Genomic DNA, 17,797 nt, shown 5'->3' with positions numbered 1-17,797 from the left:
TAAGAAACAACATCATAGACTGGACAGAGCCAGGCTCAAATGAGGAGCACTGCAAATGGAGCAGGCCCTTAGGGAATTCTGAGAACTGCTGCTTCTGAGTGCTTCCATCTGTCTGTGTGCTTCTACTGTGATTATAGACAAAGCTTGTCAAACTCCCTTGGTATTCAGGCTGAGAGACTGTTTTCTGCTCTTGCAAAATGCATTTATAGAAAATTCTCCATTGAATTATATCAGAGGGATAACAAGCACTTGTTTTCTGGTTTGGTCCTTTTATTAGTTTTTCTTCCTGTGGGAGAAGAAATTTCATGCTGAGCCATCTATATATTCTATGTCTAGAAACTGTTTTGTTTCTAGGTGTTCCATTATATCTTTATATCTTCCCTTTACTATTTTTGAATGAATTATTATTCAAAATTGATAGATGGAATGCCTGAACCCAATATAGTGTTTATCACATAATCTGACTCACTGGAGCAGTCTTGTTTGAATACAGTGTCTATTACCTTATCAGAAGTTCCAGCATTGCTCAAAAGCCTGACAGAATGTACCCTATGAACCAATATATTTTGTCTTACTGCATTCTTCTGTCTGATTCTATGCAGGTGTGCTGTGTTAAGTCTCTATTGTTCTACACATTGCATTTGATTGCTTTCTCCCTAACAGCTCTTCTAACAGCTCTTAACCATAGAAACTTTTCCAATGGTCATATAACTTAGTATAAAAGTGTATAAGTAGAAGAATTTCAAGAAAGAATCACATGAGTGTCTTCTATTACTGTCACCATCAGGAACACCTTCCTATATTGAAATTAGTGCCCATGTATTCAAGACACATGATTAGAATATGCACTGAGAGCTAGGCTGGTCCAAAACTTTGCAGAAGCACTTATGAAACAGATTTAAAGGAACCCAGGGTTGCTTGGAAGAGTGGACTCTGTCCCAGTCTGGGGCTGGGACCATGGCCTCAAAGGAGTTAAAGTTGTGGTTTCTGGGAACTTGGATTATCCTCTTGAAAAGCTGGAGTTATTTGCCTAGGACCACTGTGTTCTCAATATCTCAGTCCTTTGAGATAGTCTGCGCTTTCCTTGTGCAAATTAGCTTGATAAGCTTCTTGCTGACTCCCATTTCTCCCCTGAAAAGAGCATATAAGATGCTGCAGTTTTTTTTAAATAAAATTTAAATTTAAGTAAGTTCATTGTTTAAAATGAGACTGAGACATATGGCAATGGGTCCATTTGCATTTACATTGTGTAATAATATCATATCAACCTCAAAAATCCCTGTTCTCTAGGATCAAGGTTACTGAAGTTCAAGAAGAGGATCTCTTTGACTGATGAAGTCGAGAGAGTGGTTTTTCATCCTTTGGAGGTAAAGGAACATTCAAGTTGTATGCTATTTTCATAGGATATTCAGGACCTTTATATATCCTCAGGAATGCATGTATGCTAGGAGGGAAGTAATATCTACAGAGAAATTCCTTTAATAACTCATTTCATGTCAGTTTTATAGTATAGTTAGTGGTTTGTATAGATTTTCACCAGTTCATTAATCATCATTCTTTGATGAATTTCATTATTGATTTCACTGTTACCAACCTCTATTTACTTATAGGAATATCTTTATACTACCACCTTGCTTCAGCATTTTTTACTTATTGACTTCTTACAAAAAGGTCTAATATTCAATGGTGAGCTGTTTTATAAATAAATAAATAAATAAATAAATAAATAATCAAATGTATTATTTTTTCACATATTCCATTTCAAACAAAGTTTTCCTCCCTCCCATCTCTGCCTTCCCCTTCTCCTCAGAAAAGAGTAGGCCTCCCTAGGATATCAGTCAGGCAGACTATAAGAAGCTACAAGAGTAGGCATATTAAGGCTGGAAAAGGCAACTAAATAGGATGAAAAGGGTCCTACGAGAAGGCAAAACAGTCAGTGAGAGTCCCTGCTTCCACTGTTAGGATTTCCACAAGGACACCAACCTACTCAGCCCTACCATATGCAGAGTGTCTAGGTCAGACGCCTGCAGGCTCCCTGATCTCTCAAGTTCCCATGAGTCCCAGTCAGTTGCTTCTGAGAACCCTGTGTGTCTTTGACTGCTCTAGTTCCTCTGATCCTCCCTGCCCTTCATCTGCAGGACTCTCTGAGCTCTGCCTAATATTGGGTTGTATAACTTTGCATCTACTCCCATAAACTGCTGGATGCAGTCTCTCTGATGACAATTCTGATTGACTCTTGCTCCAGCACAATCTGCATGTTTAAGGTTTTGTGTCTGGGTTCTTTTCCCAATCAGGCCTTGCTTGGTCATAGGAGATAGTGAATTTAGGATCTCTGTTACCCAATATTAAAAGTCTTTGGTAGAGTTACTCTCATGGGTTTCATGGAATTTACATTGTACTAGGTTTCCAACTGCCTCTGAAGTGCCTACTGACTCCAATCACTTCTTCTCCCAGTATGTTCTCTACTCCTGCCACTGTACTTCTTAATATGCTTGCTTGGCATAAGACACAGCTTACACATTATCTGTTAAGGTCACGTGTCCTCTCCTTTTTATCTCTGATCCCTGGGACTTTGCTTCTCAGAACTCTGTCAAGGAATAATACCTGCTCGCTCAGGATAGAAATGTTCCTTAGATGGTTAGGGAGATGGTCTTAGATTGGCCTTCTTTTTTAAAGATGTTAGCATGACACATTCCTACTCTCATAGACTCTCTATAGCCTTCTCACTCCATCTTCTTACTCCCCTCTTTCTCTCTTTTGTTGTTGCTCTCTCAAAGTCAGAATTGTGCAAGCACTGATACAGTTTTGAAATTTTGGATATAATTACTCACTTTGTCTCTTCAGCTGACTGTTAGATCTGTCTTGCTAACATTTCTTATCATTTCTTCATGTTGCACCAAGACTAACAGTATAATGTGCAGTAGCATGTCACTGTAATAAATATTTATAGGGGAGACTCTGCATTCAAAGAGACACTTATTGTTTATTGACACTGGAATTTCACTAATGTTTTCTAGCCGGGTGAACCACACTTACTTGTAAACTTCATATTTTGTGTCAGCTAGAAAGACATAAGAGAGTCATAGAAAGAAAACCTTTTCTCTCTCATTTTAAATTAGAGAAATGTGAACATAAATGACTGTGCTTTTAAAATAAGAAAATGTTAGTAGGCATATTTGTTAGATTAAATTTTTAAGAAATTCTTATTATTTTTCTGATTTGTCTCAGCCTGTCTTTTTACTTTTATTTATTCTTTCCTTTCCTTTTGCTCACAAGTTTTTCTGTGTCTGGGTATGCCACTACTCAGTCAGGTATGGGGGTCCTTGGGATGAGGGTCCTTGATGGTAAGTGGGTAAGGATTCAGCAGTGACAAGCAGAAACAAATACAGAGGCAGTTTGAATCTGAGTGTATATTGCAGCTTTCAAACAAGGGTTTTTATGCATAAAGAAACAGGTATTACAACACTGACAAGTTATGTTAAGTGAAGCAGTGAAATAGAATGGATATTGTAATAATCATTTGCCACAGTAAAATACAAAATCATCCAAGTATTAAACTTCTAAAAAAGTATATTCAATGAAGGAGTCAGGTAGAATGGATACTATTATTATCATTTGGCACAGTAAAATACAAAAATCATCTAAGGCTAGTGGCAAATTTCCAAGAACAAGTTAATGAATTTTTATGATCAGTTACTGTTTAGCTTCTAATTCCTGATTTTCTGTAAATCTTCAGAGCATAAATTTAAACTATTTTAATTCTCTTTATTTATGGCTTTCTTAAACAATATATCAAAGCCTACTTCTGATGACAAATGTGGAGCCACATAAAATTTTATTGTCGGGAAAGTTTTTATTTATCGATACTATCTTATACATGATTTAAAAGTGAAGCATTGGTTTGCACAGATAAGGTCATGGTTAGTGACTCCATCTCAAGGGATGGTTTCTTACCCATTATTCTCACTTAAGATCTCAGCTTAGGCTGTCAGGCATATCTCATAAATAAGAAAAGGAATAAAAAAGATAAAAAAAGATAAGATACCAAGAGAAATATGGCTCAATAATTTTGCTCCAGCCAAGAGTTCCACAACTGGTTCCAGGAGGTTTCCCTCCTTTGAAGTCTATAACCTCAATCTGTTAAACTTGTCACACAGATCCTTCTGGGGTTGGTGTGGCATGGGTATACCTTTTAATTTCCACTTTTGTATGTTTTAGTAGCTGGGTTACAGGAGTGAATCAAGTCTACTGTTCATATTAATACACCAACTTCTTTCAGAAAAGTTAGAAGTATCTATTGGACATTCATTTAGAAAAAGGGAATAGAGGAATCTTGAAGATTATAAAACAGTATAGAAAGTGTGAAAAGATTATATCCTTAGTGATTCTAAGTTTATATCCTTTGCCTTACTCCCATTTGATGACCCAAAATGTATTTGAAAATGGTTCTTTATCTTGTTTGATTGGGTAACCTGCTATCAGCCAGACATATGTTCTGATGAGAAATTGATACAATTAGGCTATGATAAATGAATACATATTTAAATGCTTTCTTTCTGAGTGTATTGATGTGGTTAAATTTGTTTATCTCAGGTGAAAAGAACATGGCTCCTGAGGACTTGCCAGTGGGGATTTTGTTCTTTTCTCAGACAGCTGTGGGAATCCTTGGCAACTGGTCATTTCTTCTTCATTATGTCATGTCTGTAATCACTGGAAAAAATCTGATGCCCAAAGACCAGATTTTAAAGCATCTCACTTTAGCCAATTTCTTTGTTATTATCTCAAGAGTAACACCTCACATAATGGTACAGCTGGGGTTGCAGAATCTCTTGGATGACCTCTTATGTAAACTTACTCTCTACAGCAATCGAGTGGCCCGGGGCGTTTCCTTGCACTGCACCTGCCTGTTGAGTTGCTTCCAAGCAATCACAATCAGCCTCAGTCACTCCAGGCTGATGATACTTACACACTCTGTTTCCAAATACATGATTCAGTTCTGCTCTGTAAGCTGGCTTCTACATCTGCTTCTGAACATCAAGACAGCTGTAGATGTGATTGGACCAAATACTATTAAAAATGTCACCAGGAAAATCAAGTTGGGATACTGTTCAGCATTTGCTTTTGGCAATAGTGTTACTGGACTACATTTGTTCTTTGTTTGTTTCACTGATGGTCTGTGTTTGAGCATCATGGTATCAGCCAGTGTCTCCATGGTAAACATTCTCTATAGGCACAAGAGTCAGCTACAGTATATCCACAGTGCCCAGCATCTCTGCAGAGTCTCCCCTGAAGACAAAGCCACAAAAACTATCTTGATTCTTGTGTGTACCTTTGTCCTCTCCTACTCAATGTCTTTCATACTCATTATCTATACTGTGGTTTTTGACAATCCAAGACTGTGGATAATAAACATATTTACATTCTTAGACACATGCTTTCCCACAGTTTGTCCCTTCATCCTTATCAGTAATAACCATTCTACTCCCAAGAACCCTTTTCCCTGCTGTAGCAGAAGGATATTTACAATGATCACTTGTGTGTTATGATAAATTCAAATAGTCTTTCATCCATTATTGGACATTAGACTCACCCATGACTAGCTGTTATTAAGCAAGTCAATGGTTCTGTACATTAAGTATCATTAACTGTTATAACTATCACAATGCTGGCTAAACAATTCCATGATACTAAGATATCTCTTTTCATTCAAAATACACTAAAATTAGGGGTCATCATGTATTGAAGAAGTTCTTATGCCTTCAGATAGCCAAGCAGGTCTTCAAGTATGAACTTCTGTGTAGGTACATGCCAGAGTCTTGTCCCACTGCTTCAATTGAATGGTAGAAAAGCAGAGTAAATAAAATGCAGGAACTCTGGCATATGAGGATAACATATTTATGTGACCAAGTTCTCTGTTTCTGTGTATGTATCAACTTTACTTATGTTTTGCATCTGATCTCATTTTCTGGGCTGGTTTTTCCACTTCCAGATTCCCCTATGGGAAGAAGAATCAAGTACTACCTATTTGCATTGATTACTGCTTTTCTTAGAGTTCCACTTGAGGCCAGAGACACCCCTAGCCATCCCAATCCTGCTGTGTACTGCTGTCATTTACTACTCAGTTGCTTGAACCCTGTTACTCTGTATGACAGTCTGAGACAAAGCACAGCTTTGGAGGATAACCTATACATTTCTACAGACATTCTTCCGTATTTTGTCCCACTGTACTCATGAGTGTTACCAACTTTGTCTTCACATTCTCTTTTTTCTCCCATAGAAGAAATAATTTAAAAAATCTCTCAGTGTGCCACAAATTCTGTTGATGCTGTTCATGGATATATCCTCCATTCTTTGTGTATTTAATTGGTAACATGATGGTTAATGCTGATAATCCACTTGCCGAGATCTAAAATCGGCTAGAAAACAAATATATAGAGATATCTTTGAGGGAACATCTAAGTTGGGTTAATGTAAGTAGGAGGACCCAATCTAATTCTACATATCAATTAATCCATTGGTTGAGAGTCCTGGGCTGAATAAAATGAGGAAAATTGAGAACCAGTATGAATCTGTCCCTGCTCTATGACTACAGATGCAAAGTGATCTGCTGCCTCAACCTCTTGATTCCATGACTTTCATGCCATGATGGACTGTACCCTCAAACTTCAAGCTAAAGTAAAGCCCTCCAAAATTACATTGTTTTTTTCCATTTTTCATCAGAAAAATGTGAAAATGAATAGGGATAAGTAATTCAATAACTTCTTAAATTACATTGATTAAAATCATGTAGGCCATTCCAATGGTCAGAGCATATTCAATGGGAGATAAATTCTGAAGATTTCTTTGTCTCTTCACATTGCTATGACATAGACATTGCAATACCCCCTGGCAGAGGGTGGCAAGTAGTGCAGTATGTGGGAGGCTGTCAACTCAAGCTGATCTCCCACATCTTACAACATTATGCAGTGTGGGGTCAATAGCTTTATAACTTAGGTGAGTAGAATTTCAGTATTGCAAATTCATGAGAAAAAAAATCATAACATAGAGAAGACAAAACTATTTCTTTTTCTCCATAATAAAAGAAATAAGAATTTAAACAATGTCCAAATACACTGAAATCAATGATAGTAAACAATTTTATTCAGTATAAAATTGAGAGGTTTCCTACCATGGTTTTTAAGATTTAAGTAGTTCTCATCTAATCTTATCTAAGTCCATTGAAGTAGGTGTTTTTCTTCTTCCACTTCTCTTTTCACTAATTTATGCATTGTTTTTAGGGGAGGAGGGCAAATTGAAACCCATGTTTGTGTCTAAATATAGTTGGATTATATGAAAGAATTGGATAGGTTGTTGAGATTAGTCAGTTCCATAATTTCCTAGATAGTGGAAGTTTACATAAGGTGAGTATCATTTAGAGAAGAATTTGTTGAAAAGTTGAATGTTTTTTCTAATAATGTTGCAGGACAATAATTCTGCCACTCTGCAGGTTGAGACAGGAGGATTGCTATGAATCTGAGTCAAGTCTAAAGGAGGTAGTGAACCTGAAGCAACTCTAGGGTACTTTGTGAGACCAAGCTAATCAAAACAACAAAACAAAACAACACATTTATAAACAAACTACTCTTACCATAATCACCACCAACAAAAATCTTTGAGGATTTGTACTTAAAAATTTTCCTAGTTAAAAAAGAGTTGGAATTGGTCCTGGTTACCCTCCAGAATGTAAAAGAGAACAAATCACAGTGCAGAAATTACTATTTATACTATGGGAGGAACAAAGTAATCATCAGACATACCCAGCAATAACACTGTGCACTGTAACAATGCCTGCCCTGGCAGGACATGGCCACTGGTGTAATAGTGGCATAAACATCATGGGAACAACCAACCACTTTTTGCTTAGTTTTAATTCCTGCTCTAGAAGTATAAACCCAAACCTGGCACCATTACTGGGCTAATAACCCATGGCTAGACATGTCAAAGGTCATAAGAGAAAACCTATTACTTTTACTCTGCTATACCAACATAATATTAGACTGACTCCTAACAACTTGCTATATCCACAAATTAATGCATCTCTCAGTCTTCTTCAGATACACCTCTTGCTGTAGATGGTGATTAATTCAAAGACCCATAAATGTTCAAGGATAGAGAAAAAGTGAATGCATGATAACTCTTATCTATAAGCAGGATGTCTCTATATCCACTTTTTCAAAATGTTTAGGAATCATTGCAGAAAAAGGGTGGAAAAACTCTACCATTCTGCTAAAGGTGGTGATAAAGAAAGGGAAACCACAGTGTTCTACGTGCACAGCAGGGCAGCTGAACATGTGAACACTCAGCTATTGTTACAGCAAGCACAAGGCCAAGCTTGACCAAATCTCATCACATAAAGTGAAGCTAGAGACTAAATTCTACTATAGCTGTGGAGCTGTTCACAATTGTTAGCTGTTGGGAGAAAGAGAGAGACAGCTTTTTCTAGGAGCCTAGTCCCTAGTAATAAGATAACACTCCTGAAGTATCATGCATGTAAAGACAATTGGACAGAACAAATTGGTCTTGACCAATTATTATCCATTATTATATTATATTTATATATAAAAGAATAATAATTATAATCATAATACTGGAAGGTGGCATTTGGAAGAATGATGGGAGGGGTGAATATGATCAAAACAACTTATACCATACTCTCAGAGAACTAATAGCAATTAAAATTTATAGCTTAATATTTGATTAAACCAATTATTTTTCTGTGCTTTTTTTGAGAAAATACAGGTATTTTAATTTATTATATTGCTCATTTTCACTTAAAACTTGCTCTTAGGTTTGTGGAAAGGTCTGAGTTTACACATATACACACATCACCACCACCACCACCACCACCTGTGTATGGAAAGTAATGTTGCCTCCACTTCTCCATATAATCTTCACCAAAGGTTGATAAAGTGATTGCCATATAGTTCTGAAGTGTATGTATGGATATTTTTATTTTTTTCATGCCTATGGGCATGGGCATGGTGAAGGAGTTCAATAGCTCTTACATGACAGCCTTATATCAAGTAAGCATTTAGTAAATAAGCTCAAATCACAAGAGCTTACCACAACAAGTTTTGATCTACCATTTTGTAAACATCCCATCTAAAGATAGAATCATAAATATGGCCCTCTGGCCCTCAGTTCTGTGCTATTACTTTATGTTCCCAAGCCTGTGAAATTTTTTTTTTGTTTATTACTACCGTTGTAGCTCTCTCATTATACAAAAGTGTTAGAACGATTCTTTTATCAACAAAGATAATTGTGTGATTGTTTCTCTCTCCCTCTCAATCCCAGTGTGTGTGTGTGTGTGTATGTGTAAGAGAGAAAGAAGGAGAGAGAGGAGAGAGAGAGGAGAGAGAGAGAGAGAGAGAGAGAGAGAGAGAGAGAGAGAGAGAGAGAGAGAGAGAGAGAGAGAGAATAGGTTCTTATGAATAGGGTTGGTCCCCTTAGACTCATGTGTTTGAATGCTTGGCCCATGAGGAGTTTTATTATTTGAAAGTGTGATCTTGTTTAAGTAGGTATGGCCTTGTTGGAAGAAGCATGTCACTGTGGAGGTGGGCTTTGAGTTTTCCTAGTGCTCAATCTCTGCCCAGTGTGAAATTTTAGAGCCTTCTTTTGGCTGTCTGGAAAGATAGTCTACTTCTGGCTACATTCTAATCAAGATGTAGAACTCTCAGCTCCTTTTGTAACATTATGTCCATGTGGATGCTGCCATGCTTTCCACCATGCTTATAATGGACTGAAACACTGAAATTGTAAGCCAGCTTCAATTAAATGGTGTCCTTTATAAGAGTTGTCTTGGTCATGGTGTCTCTTCACAACAACGAAACCCTAACTAAGAAGAAGTTGTATCAAGGACTGGGCTATTGTTGTGATAGGTCTGGCCACATTCTTGTTTGGAGGAAAGTTGATTTTGGGCCTTTGAATTAGAAAAGCTGTAGGATGCTTTAAGTGGGGCCCAATGGGCCATTCTTATAGAAGTATTGAAGACAGTGGTACTCAGGGTGATTTGAACTTTGGGAGCCTGGATCAGGAAGTTTCAGAGGAAAAGAATTTTAGTATGTTGCATAGAGTCATTCTTTTAATATTTTGGTGAAGAGTAGGGCTGTTTTTGCCCTTGTCTGAAGAATCTGCCTGGGGTTAAGGTGAAGAGACTAATACATTGACAAAGGAAGTCTCAAAAAAGCCTAGCATGGACTCTTGTGGTTCTCTCTTATGAAGAACATTTTGATTAAGCATAGCAAGTTCAGAAAGGAAATATATAAAATATATGGCTAAAAATGATTAAATGGCTACCAGGAGTAGAATGGAGCTAAATTCTGTGTTCAAGGGTATTAAATAGAACTAAAGGAGTAGTGACCTTGGGACAAGATTCCACCCAGCTAAATTTATTATTTATTCATTTACAGTTGAACAAGGAATAGTTATATCATGTTATACATCATTATAACTTGGTTATTTTTTTTAATTTGGACATAAGGAGATATAATTATATGTCAAATTGACAAGGAATGGATTGTGATAGCTATTCTGGGTTGACAACTTAATTATATCTAGAATGAACTACAAACTAGAAATGGAGAGCACACATGTGACCCTGATCTTGAGGATGGAAAATGCAAGTTTTTGATCCAGATATTGAGGCACACCTTTAATCTGGGCCATACCTTCTTATGAAGGCCTATATAAGGACAATGAAGAAGGAAGGGTTTGTTCTTTTTAGCCTGTTTGCACTTCTTTGCTTGTATATCTGTTGGAGCCTACTTCTTCAGGATTCCAGCTTACACAGAAGACCATCTGAAGAACCCTGCTTATGGGACTGAGCAACTATTATATTCTTGAACTTTCCATTCACAACTGGCCATTGTTGGGTTAGACTGTAGCCAGTAAGTCATTCCAATAAATTCCCTTTATATACTTTTGTGTGTGTGTGTGTGTATGTGTGTGTGTATCTGTGTGAGTTTATGTGTATGTACATGTGCATCTACATATGTATATGTATATATTCATTCCATAAGTTCTTTGATTCTAGAGAATCCTGACTAATTCAAAACCATTAATTCCAGCACTCAGGAGACAGAAGCATACAGATATTTGAATTCAAGTTTAGTTTACAAAGCAAGTTCCAGGACAGCCAAGCTTAGGCAGTAAAGGAAATTATGGAAAACAGAAAGACATTGAAGGTTAAATTGAACAAACAGGCCATGTTCTAGTCCCAGCAAGCAGAACTTGATAGCTTCATTAACATGGTTCTGGCTTTAGAGTCATGAATAGAGCACACAAAGAAACTGTGTTCCAGAGAAAGCCCTTGTGCTGGCAGCTGGACTTGGTATGTATAAGAATCACCCAGGTAGTACTGGTTTTAAAGGCAGGAAGAGTTCATGGATAGTAGCTGAGGCTTGGCAATATAAACAGTCAGGAAAGAACATGGTGGAAGTACAGCCTAAGTGGCAGTTGACATAGCAATAACCCAAGTACTTGCCACTGACCTTCTAAAAGCTCCGTCATCTCCAAAGGGACTGCAACATGTAACACATGGAACTTGGTGGAGAAACATTCAGAATCTAACGTTAGTGCCACTTGTAGTGAGGATTTGATTTCTTTAAAAAAACACAGAAATATTGTAAGAATATGTTGTCATTTAATCCCAGGTATATGACATGGGGCTACTTCAGATTGTCCACAGCAGCTGAATATGGTTCATTGTGTGCTCTAGCAAGGAGCAACCAATAGTTTCTGGCATTGTGTAGTGTTTGGAATTCTGGGGATTTTTCAGAAGATATATAAATGCTAGGGCCCCGAGGGGCATGGAGGGTTGTTGGATCGTTGGTTATTGGTGGTTGCCTTTGGCTGAGGTTTGTTAAGTAATCATGTACAAAGAAGAAACAGCAACAAAAAGAAATTTGATAGCTTGACAGTGACAATCAAACTTACCCCAAGGAACTAGATGCCCCTAATCAGCAGGAAGTAGTCTAATGATAATGTTACTCTCATTCCCTTCTACCTTTTTCCTATCTAATGTGTACCCTACTTGATTTGAGTCTTTTTAGATGGTCTGTAAACACTTTTAAGATTATTTCATTCAGATATCTCATCTTTAGTTTTATTTCCATTTGTCTTTCACAAAGCAGGACACCTTTCCTTATTTTTGTCTGTATAACTTGTAGAGTCCACCTCCAGTAAAAAGAGAGGGCATCAAGTGGAGGGGTGGGGTTGCCATCCCACAGTCAAAAACTCTGACCCAGAATTGTTCTGGTCTAAAAGAACTGCAGGGGCAAAAATGGAGAAGAGACTGAGAGAAAGGATATTCAGTGACAGGCCCAACTTAGGATCTATCTGAAGGGAAGAATCCAAAGGTCTGATACTATTAATGATACTATGGTGTATTTATAGACAGGAGCCTAGCATAGCTGTAACAACAAGGCCCAACAAGCAGCTGATTGAGATAAAAGCATACACTTACACCCAACCATTGCACTGAAGTCTGGGACCCCTGTGGCTGAAAGACGCTGAGGAGGAGGACAACCCCATAGGAGGACCAGCAGTCTCAACTAACCTGACCCCCTGAGATCTCTCAGACACTGTGCCACCAACCAGGCATCATACACAAGCTGGTCTGAGGCCCCTGACCCATCTATAGCAGAGGACTACCTGCCTGGTCTGGCCTCAGTGGGAGAAGATGTGCTTAACCCTCGAGAGACTTGATGAGATTTAGTTTGGTTTGGACTCATACAGAACTTGTGCATACTGTAACAGCCACTGTGAGTTCACATGTACAACTGCCCTGCTGTGTACAGAAAACACCCTTTCCTTGAGGTCATCTACCACCTCTAGATCTTAGGCACTTTCCCCCTCTTTTCTGCAATGATTCCTGAGCATTTCGGGGGTGGGGGTGATAGAAACATCCTGTTTTGGGAAAACCATTATTAGGTATTCTCTTTTCTCTGCATCTGGTCTTTGAGTTAGTCACCATCTACTGCAAGTAGAACCTTATCTGAAGAGAACTGAGAGATACACTAATCTATGAATATAGCAAGTTAATAGGACTCAGTTTAATACTATGTCCACATACTAGAGTAAAGGTAATAGGTTCTCTATTACCATACAATTCATCTAGCCATGAATTCACCATTTGGAGCAAGACTATACTCATAGGCATGTCCTGCCAGGCATTGTTACAGTGCACACTGTCACTGCTAGGTATGACTAATGATTACTTTGCTCCACCAGTAGTATAAATAGAACACCCTTTCACTGTGAAAGTTAGCCAGTAGGGATGAAGCTTCTGGGTATGTACTAATTTTTTTCTGTCACATGCTAGAGTGTAACCAAGAGCAACGGCAATACCAAGTCTTGTTTGTTTGTTTGTTTTTTGTTTTTTGGTAACTAGGAAAACTTTTAATTCTTTCTTCAAGTGTTTTGTTATTGTTATTATTGGTTTGGGGGTTTATATTTTGCTTGTTTTTAGTGGTGGTAGTTTGGTTTGTTTTTTAATGTTTTGTTTTGTCTTGCTTTGTTTTGAGTAGCTTAGGTCTCATACGGTAGTTTAGGCTAATTTGCTAGTTTCAAGCTCCTTATCTTCTTTAGTCTTGCCTCAGGCTCACAGGAATCCTCCTGTCTCAACCTGGAGCCTGATAGACTTATTTTCCTGCAACACTATGACAGACATTCCTCAGCTTTTCAACAAATTCTTCTCTAAATGATTATGTAAACTTCTATCTAGAAAATCATGAAAGTGATTGGTCTCAATAACCTATCTCTTTCTTCCATATAGTCCAACTATTCAGACACAAACACAGACTCCAATCCCCTTCCTCTCTTTACCCTGCCCAGAAACATATAAATTAGTTAAAAGGAGAAATAGTAAAAGGAAAACATACTTCAACAGATTTAGATATGATATAGATGAGAATTGCATAAAATTTAAAAACCATGAAAGGAAACCTTTCAATTTTACAATGATAAAATTGTTTATTACAATTGGTTTTAATGTACTTTATGCTTGTTTAAATTATTTCATTTATTTCAGAAGAAAAGAAATAATTTTTGTCTTCTCTGGGTTGAGAATTTTTTTCTCATTGTTACACAATACTGAAATTCTAAGCATGTTTTAATCACCTGAATTAGAAGCATATTGACTCCATGCTATTTTATGTTGTAAGACCCAGGGAATCATCCTGAGTTGACAGTCTCCCACAAACTGCATTATTTGCTATCATCATCCAGGAAACATTGTAACGTCCATATCATAGCAATGCAGAGACAAAAAAAAAATAGTCCTCAAACTTTAACTTGAATTAAATATGCCCTAGTATAGCAGAATTTTCCCTCTAATTAATTTAAATATTAATACAACAAGAAGCTTGTGATTGGACAGGGAAAAAGGGAGGTGGAACTAAGAGAAAGGGAGTGGCACAGGAGAGTGGGAAAAAGGAAGATGGAGGAGGAATGGGACAATTCAGATTCTGCGTGGCTTTAAATAGCCACAGGTAGCTATAATATCTTAAAGGGATAGAATAATTAGGATAACTTGTCTAATCTAGGTGGGAAGCTTGTATCATTATCAAATTGCTCTGAAATTATTGTGAGGGCATCTTGTGAACTGAGAGTTTATTGACATATAAATCTGACTGATTAATTATAAGCTTCTAGAGTTTTGATTTACTGGGTTACTGAAATTTGTGACCGCCGACCACAGGGAGTGGATGGCTGAGAAGTACAGGTGGCTTTGAGACAGGCAAACTGGGAAGACCTCTGCAGAGTCCAGTCTAGAGGTGACCGGGACAGCGGGTAAAGAGTAGGTGGGTGTAGTGCAGGAACTCGGTGGCTTCTTTTTAAAATATTTCTTGCAACACTCTAGCCACACATGTTATGATCCATATGATTCTAATTCTATCAGTGTAATTTAGGATGCTCTTGAATTAATTATCTTCATTAATGTTCTTATTATTCTGACAAAAATGACAAAAAGAGAACTTAAGGTGCCAGAGGTTTATTTCTGGTTATGGAAGGTTATTGTGGCATGGAAGTCATGGAATCAGGAGACTGAGGCAGCAGATCACATTGCATCCGTGGTTTGATAGCAGAGAGAGGTGGGGAGGGGAGGGAGAGAGACAGAGAGAGAGAGACAGAGAGACAGAGACAGACAGAGACAGAAAGAGAGAGATGCACACTGGTCCTCAATTTTATTTCCATACTTTATTCAGTCAAGGCCTGGAATCAATGCATTCATGACTATACAGAATTACATTGAGTCCTCCTACTTCCATTAACCCAACATACACATTCCCGTAAATATGTGTCCAGATGTTCATCATTTATGATTCTAGATCCTGCCAAGTGGACTGTAAGCATTAACTACCATGTTATCCAATATAGTCTGGTCCACAAAGAGGTTTAGACTTGCACAAAGATACAAAGAATAAAGGAACACATGAATATATTGGTAAACAGAAACCAACAGAACTTGTAACTCATTGAGAGATTTTAGAAAATATGTTTCCTACAGTAAGGAAGAGATAATGTGGAGAAAAAGTTGGCAAAACTTGTGAATAGTATGGCACAACATATAGAGAATTGTTTGTAGAAATATAGAGGTTACTTTCCACAGCTGTGCATTGTCTTAGACTGCCATGCAGAGTAACAGGATGCAAGCAACTGAGTAGTACATGACAATGGTGCATACCAGGATTGGGATGGCTAAGGGTGTCTCTGTCCTCAAATGCAACTCTAAGAAAAACAGTGGGCACTAGGAATAGGCATCTCTTGATGCTTCTTCCAGTAGAGGAATCTTGAATTGACATCATGAGCCCAGAAAATGAGATCAGATGCAAAACATCAGTGAATCTGCAACATTCACATAAACAGGACAGTTGGCCACACAAATGTGTTGTTTTCACATTCCAGAGAACCTATATTTTTCTTTGCTCTATCTTTGTATCATTCAATTGCAAGAGTGAGACAGAGTCTAATCTGTGCCTTCACAGAAGTTCATATGTCAACAGCTGCTTGGAATGCATAAGAAATTCTGCAAAATATTATGACCTATAATTACAGATCATTTTGAATGAAAACAAAGAAATATATTGGTATCCTGGAACTGTTTAGCCAGCAATGTGATCACTGTAACACCTTACAATGCTTGTTCCTCTTGGCTTTTTGGCCTTCCTGCTTGTAGAACTCATGACCATTAGCGCAGGGTTGTCACCACTCACAATAGGCTGGGCCATACTCAATTGTTCACTAATTGAGAAAATGCCTTGTAGCTGGATCTCATGGAAGCATTTCCTCAGCCAAGACTCCTTATACTCTGATGACTCTAACTTGTGTCAAGTTGACACACAAAAGCAGAAAGTTACTGACACTCTCCTTAACTTAAATGGTTGTTAGAAGAACATAAGAATGGATCTGAGAACCCTCAGAATATGAGACAAGTTCATAGCCTGTTAACTTTTCCACCAACAGTGAAAATAGAGCCTAGAAGCGGAGTGGTTACTACTAATGAGCACAAAGGAGCAAAATATAGGATAGCAGGTTTCTAAAACTGAGACAATGTTGATAACCCACAGTCCTTGATTACCAAATAAGGCTGAATATAGAACATGGATGGAAGAGATAGAGTAGAAGGTGACAAAAGTGCACACAAGGATCAGGATGGTTTGGGTGGCCCTGGCCTCAGGAGAGATTCTCAGGGAATGTTGGGCACCATGGATGTACTGGACCTGCCTTCTATGCCTGTAGAGGATGCTCAGCATGAAGATACTGGCCCAGGACATGAGACTCAAACACAGAACATCAGAAAAGCTGAGCAAGAGCATATATAATGGAGTTGCAATAGTGTCAGAAACAGATGCTGAGCAGTATCCATAGGTCAGTTTCTTAGTGGCATTCTTTCTATTGCTAGAGCTTGTCACTCTCATAAGTATCATGACATTCAGAAGCAGTTGCATAGGCCAACTGAGTGAGCAGGAAGGACCCATGTACTCGATGGCTTTGTGTTTAAGCTTCATCCATTTGGTGGTGCTTGAGCTGATTGTGGTTGCTTGGAAACAACTCAAAAGACATGTCATATATAGTGAAACCCCCCGGGATACTCTATAAAGGTAAAGTACAAGTTTACACCCAATGTTATCCAGAAAATATTTCATACCAAATTCTGTCATTATCTTTGGAATTCCTCTAGAGATAATAGACAAGGAGTTGGCCAGAGTCAAGTGCTTTACAATTAGGGCTTTGGGTTTCAAACCTTTCCCAGTAAATCCTGGGATTAAATAATGAAGCAGAACTGAAGAATTAACTAGGATTCCTACTGTAGTCTGTAGGATGAAGATTATACCCATTACCATATTCTCTGGTTTCATTTTCTCACTATCAAAATGTTGTTAGGCTAAGCAGATCTAGGAGAGAAATGTGGATGTTTTCACTACTTTCATTAAAGAAGCAGATGCTGTAACTCAGTGGTGAATACTTGCCTAGTAAGGCCCTGGGTTTCATTCCCAGCACCTGAAAAATAGTAACTTGAATGAAATATTCTTCATTCATCAGGTTTATGAATCTTTCCCAAAATTTCTTCATATAATACAAACATCACACATATAATAAACCAAATGATAACAGCTCTGGTAAAAATACATATTGATAGGACCCAAGAATTATTCTAAACCAGGAGTATGGATAAAAGCATCCAATGCTACTAATGTCAGAAATGATGATATGATAGTTATAAAAACTGCAATGTTACATTACTCTCATCATGCTT

General features: G+C 37.8%; 2 protein-coding genes across 2 annotated transcripts; one reads left to right on the top strand and one right to left on the bottom strand.

Annotated features, from left to right (window-relative positions):
• The first annotated feature begins 4,568 nt into the window (after positions 1-4,568).
• On the top strand, positions 4,569-5,546 carry LOC116100363 (vomeronasal type-1 receptor 4-like). The gene has a single exon (XM_031384172.1). The coding sequence runs from the start codon at positions 4,569-4,571 to the stop codon at positions 5,544-5,546; it is 978 nt and encodes a 325-aa protein (XP_031240032.1).
• A 10,938-nt stretch (positions 5,547-16,484) lies between these two features.
• Positions 16,485-17,399, bottom strand: LOC116100362 (vomeronasal type-1 receptor 4-like). The gene has a single exon (XM_031384171.1). It carries the CDS (start codon positions 17,397-17,399, stop codon positions 16,485-16,487), a length of 915 nt encoding a protein of 304 aa, XP_031240031.1.
• Positions 17,400-17,797: the final 398 nt, after the last annotated feature.

The sequence above is a fragment of the Mastomys coucha genome, unplaced genomic scaffold (assembly GCF_008632895.1).
Source record: "Mastomys coucha isolate ucsf_1 unplaced genomic scaffold, UCSF_Mcou_1 pScaffold21, whole genome shotgun sequence".
NCBI lineage: Eukaryota > Metazoa > Chordata > Mammalia > Rodentia > Muridae > Mastomys > Mastomys coucha.
This window is presented reverse-complemented; position numbering and strand designations above follow the sequence as displayed.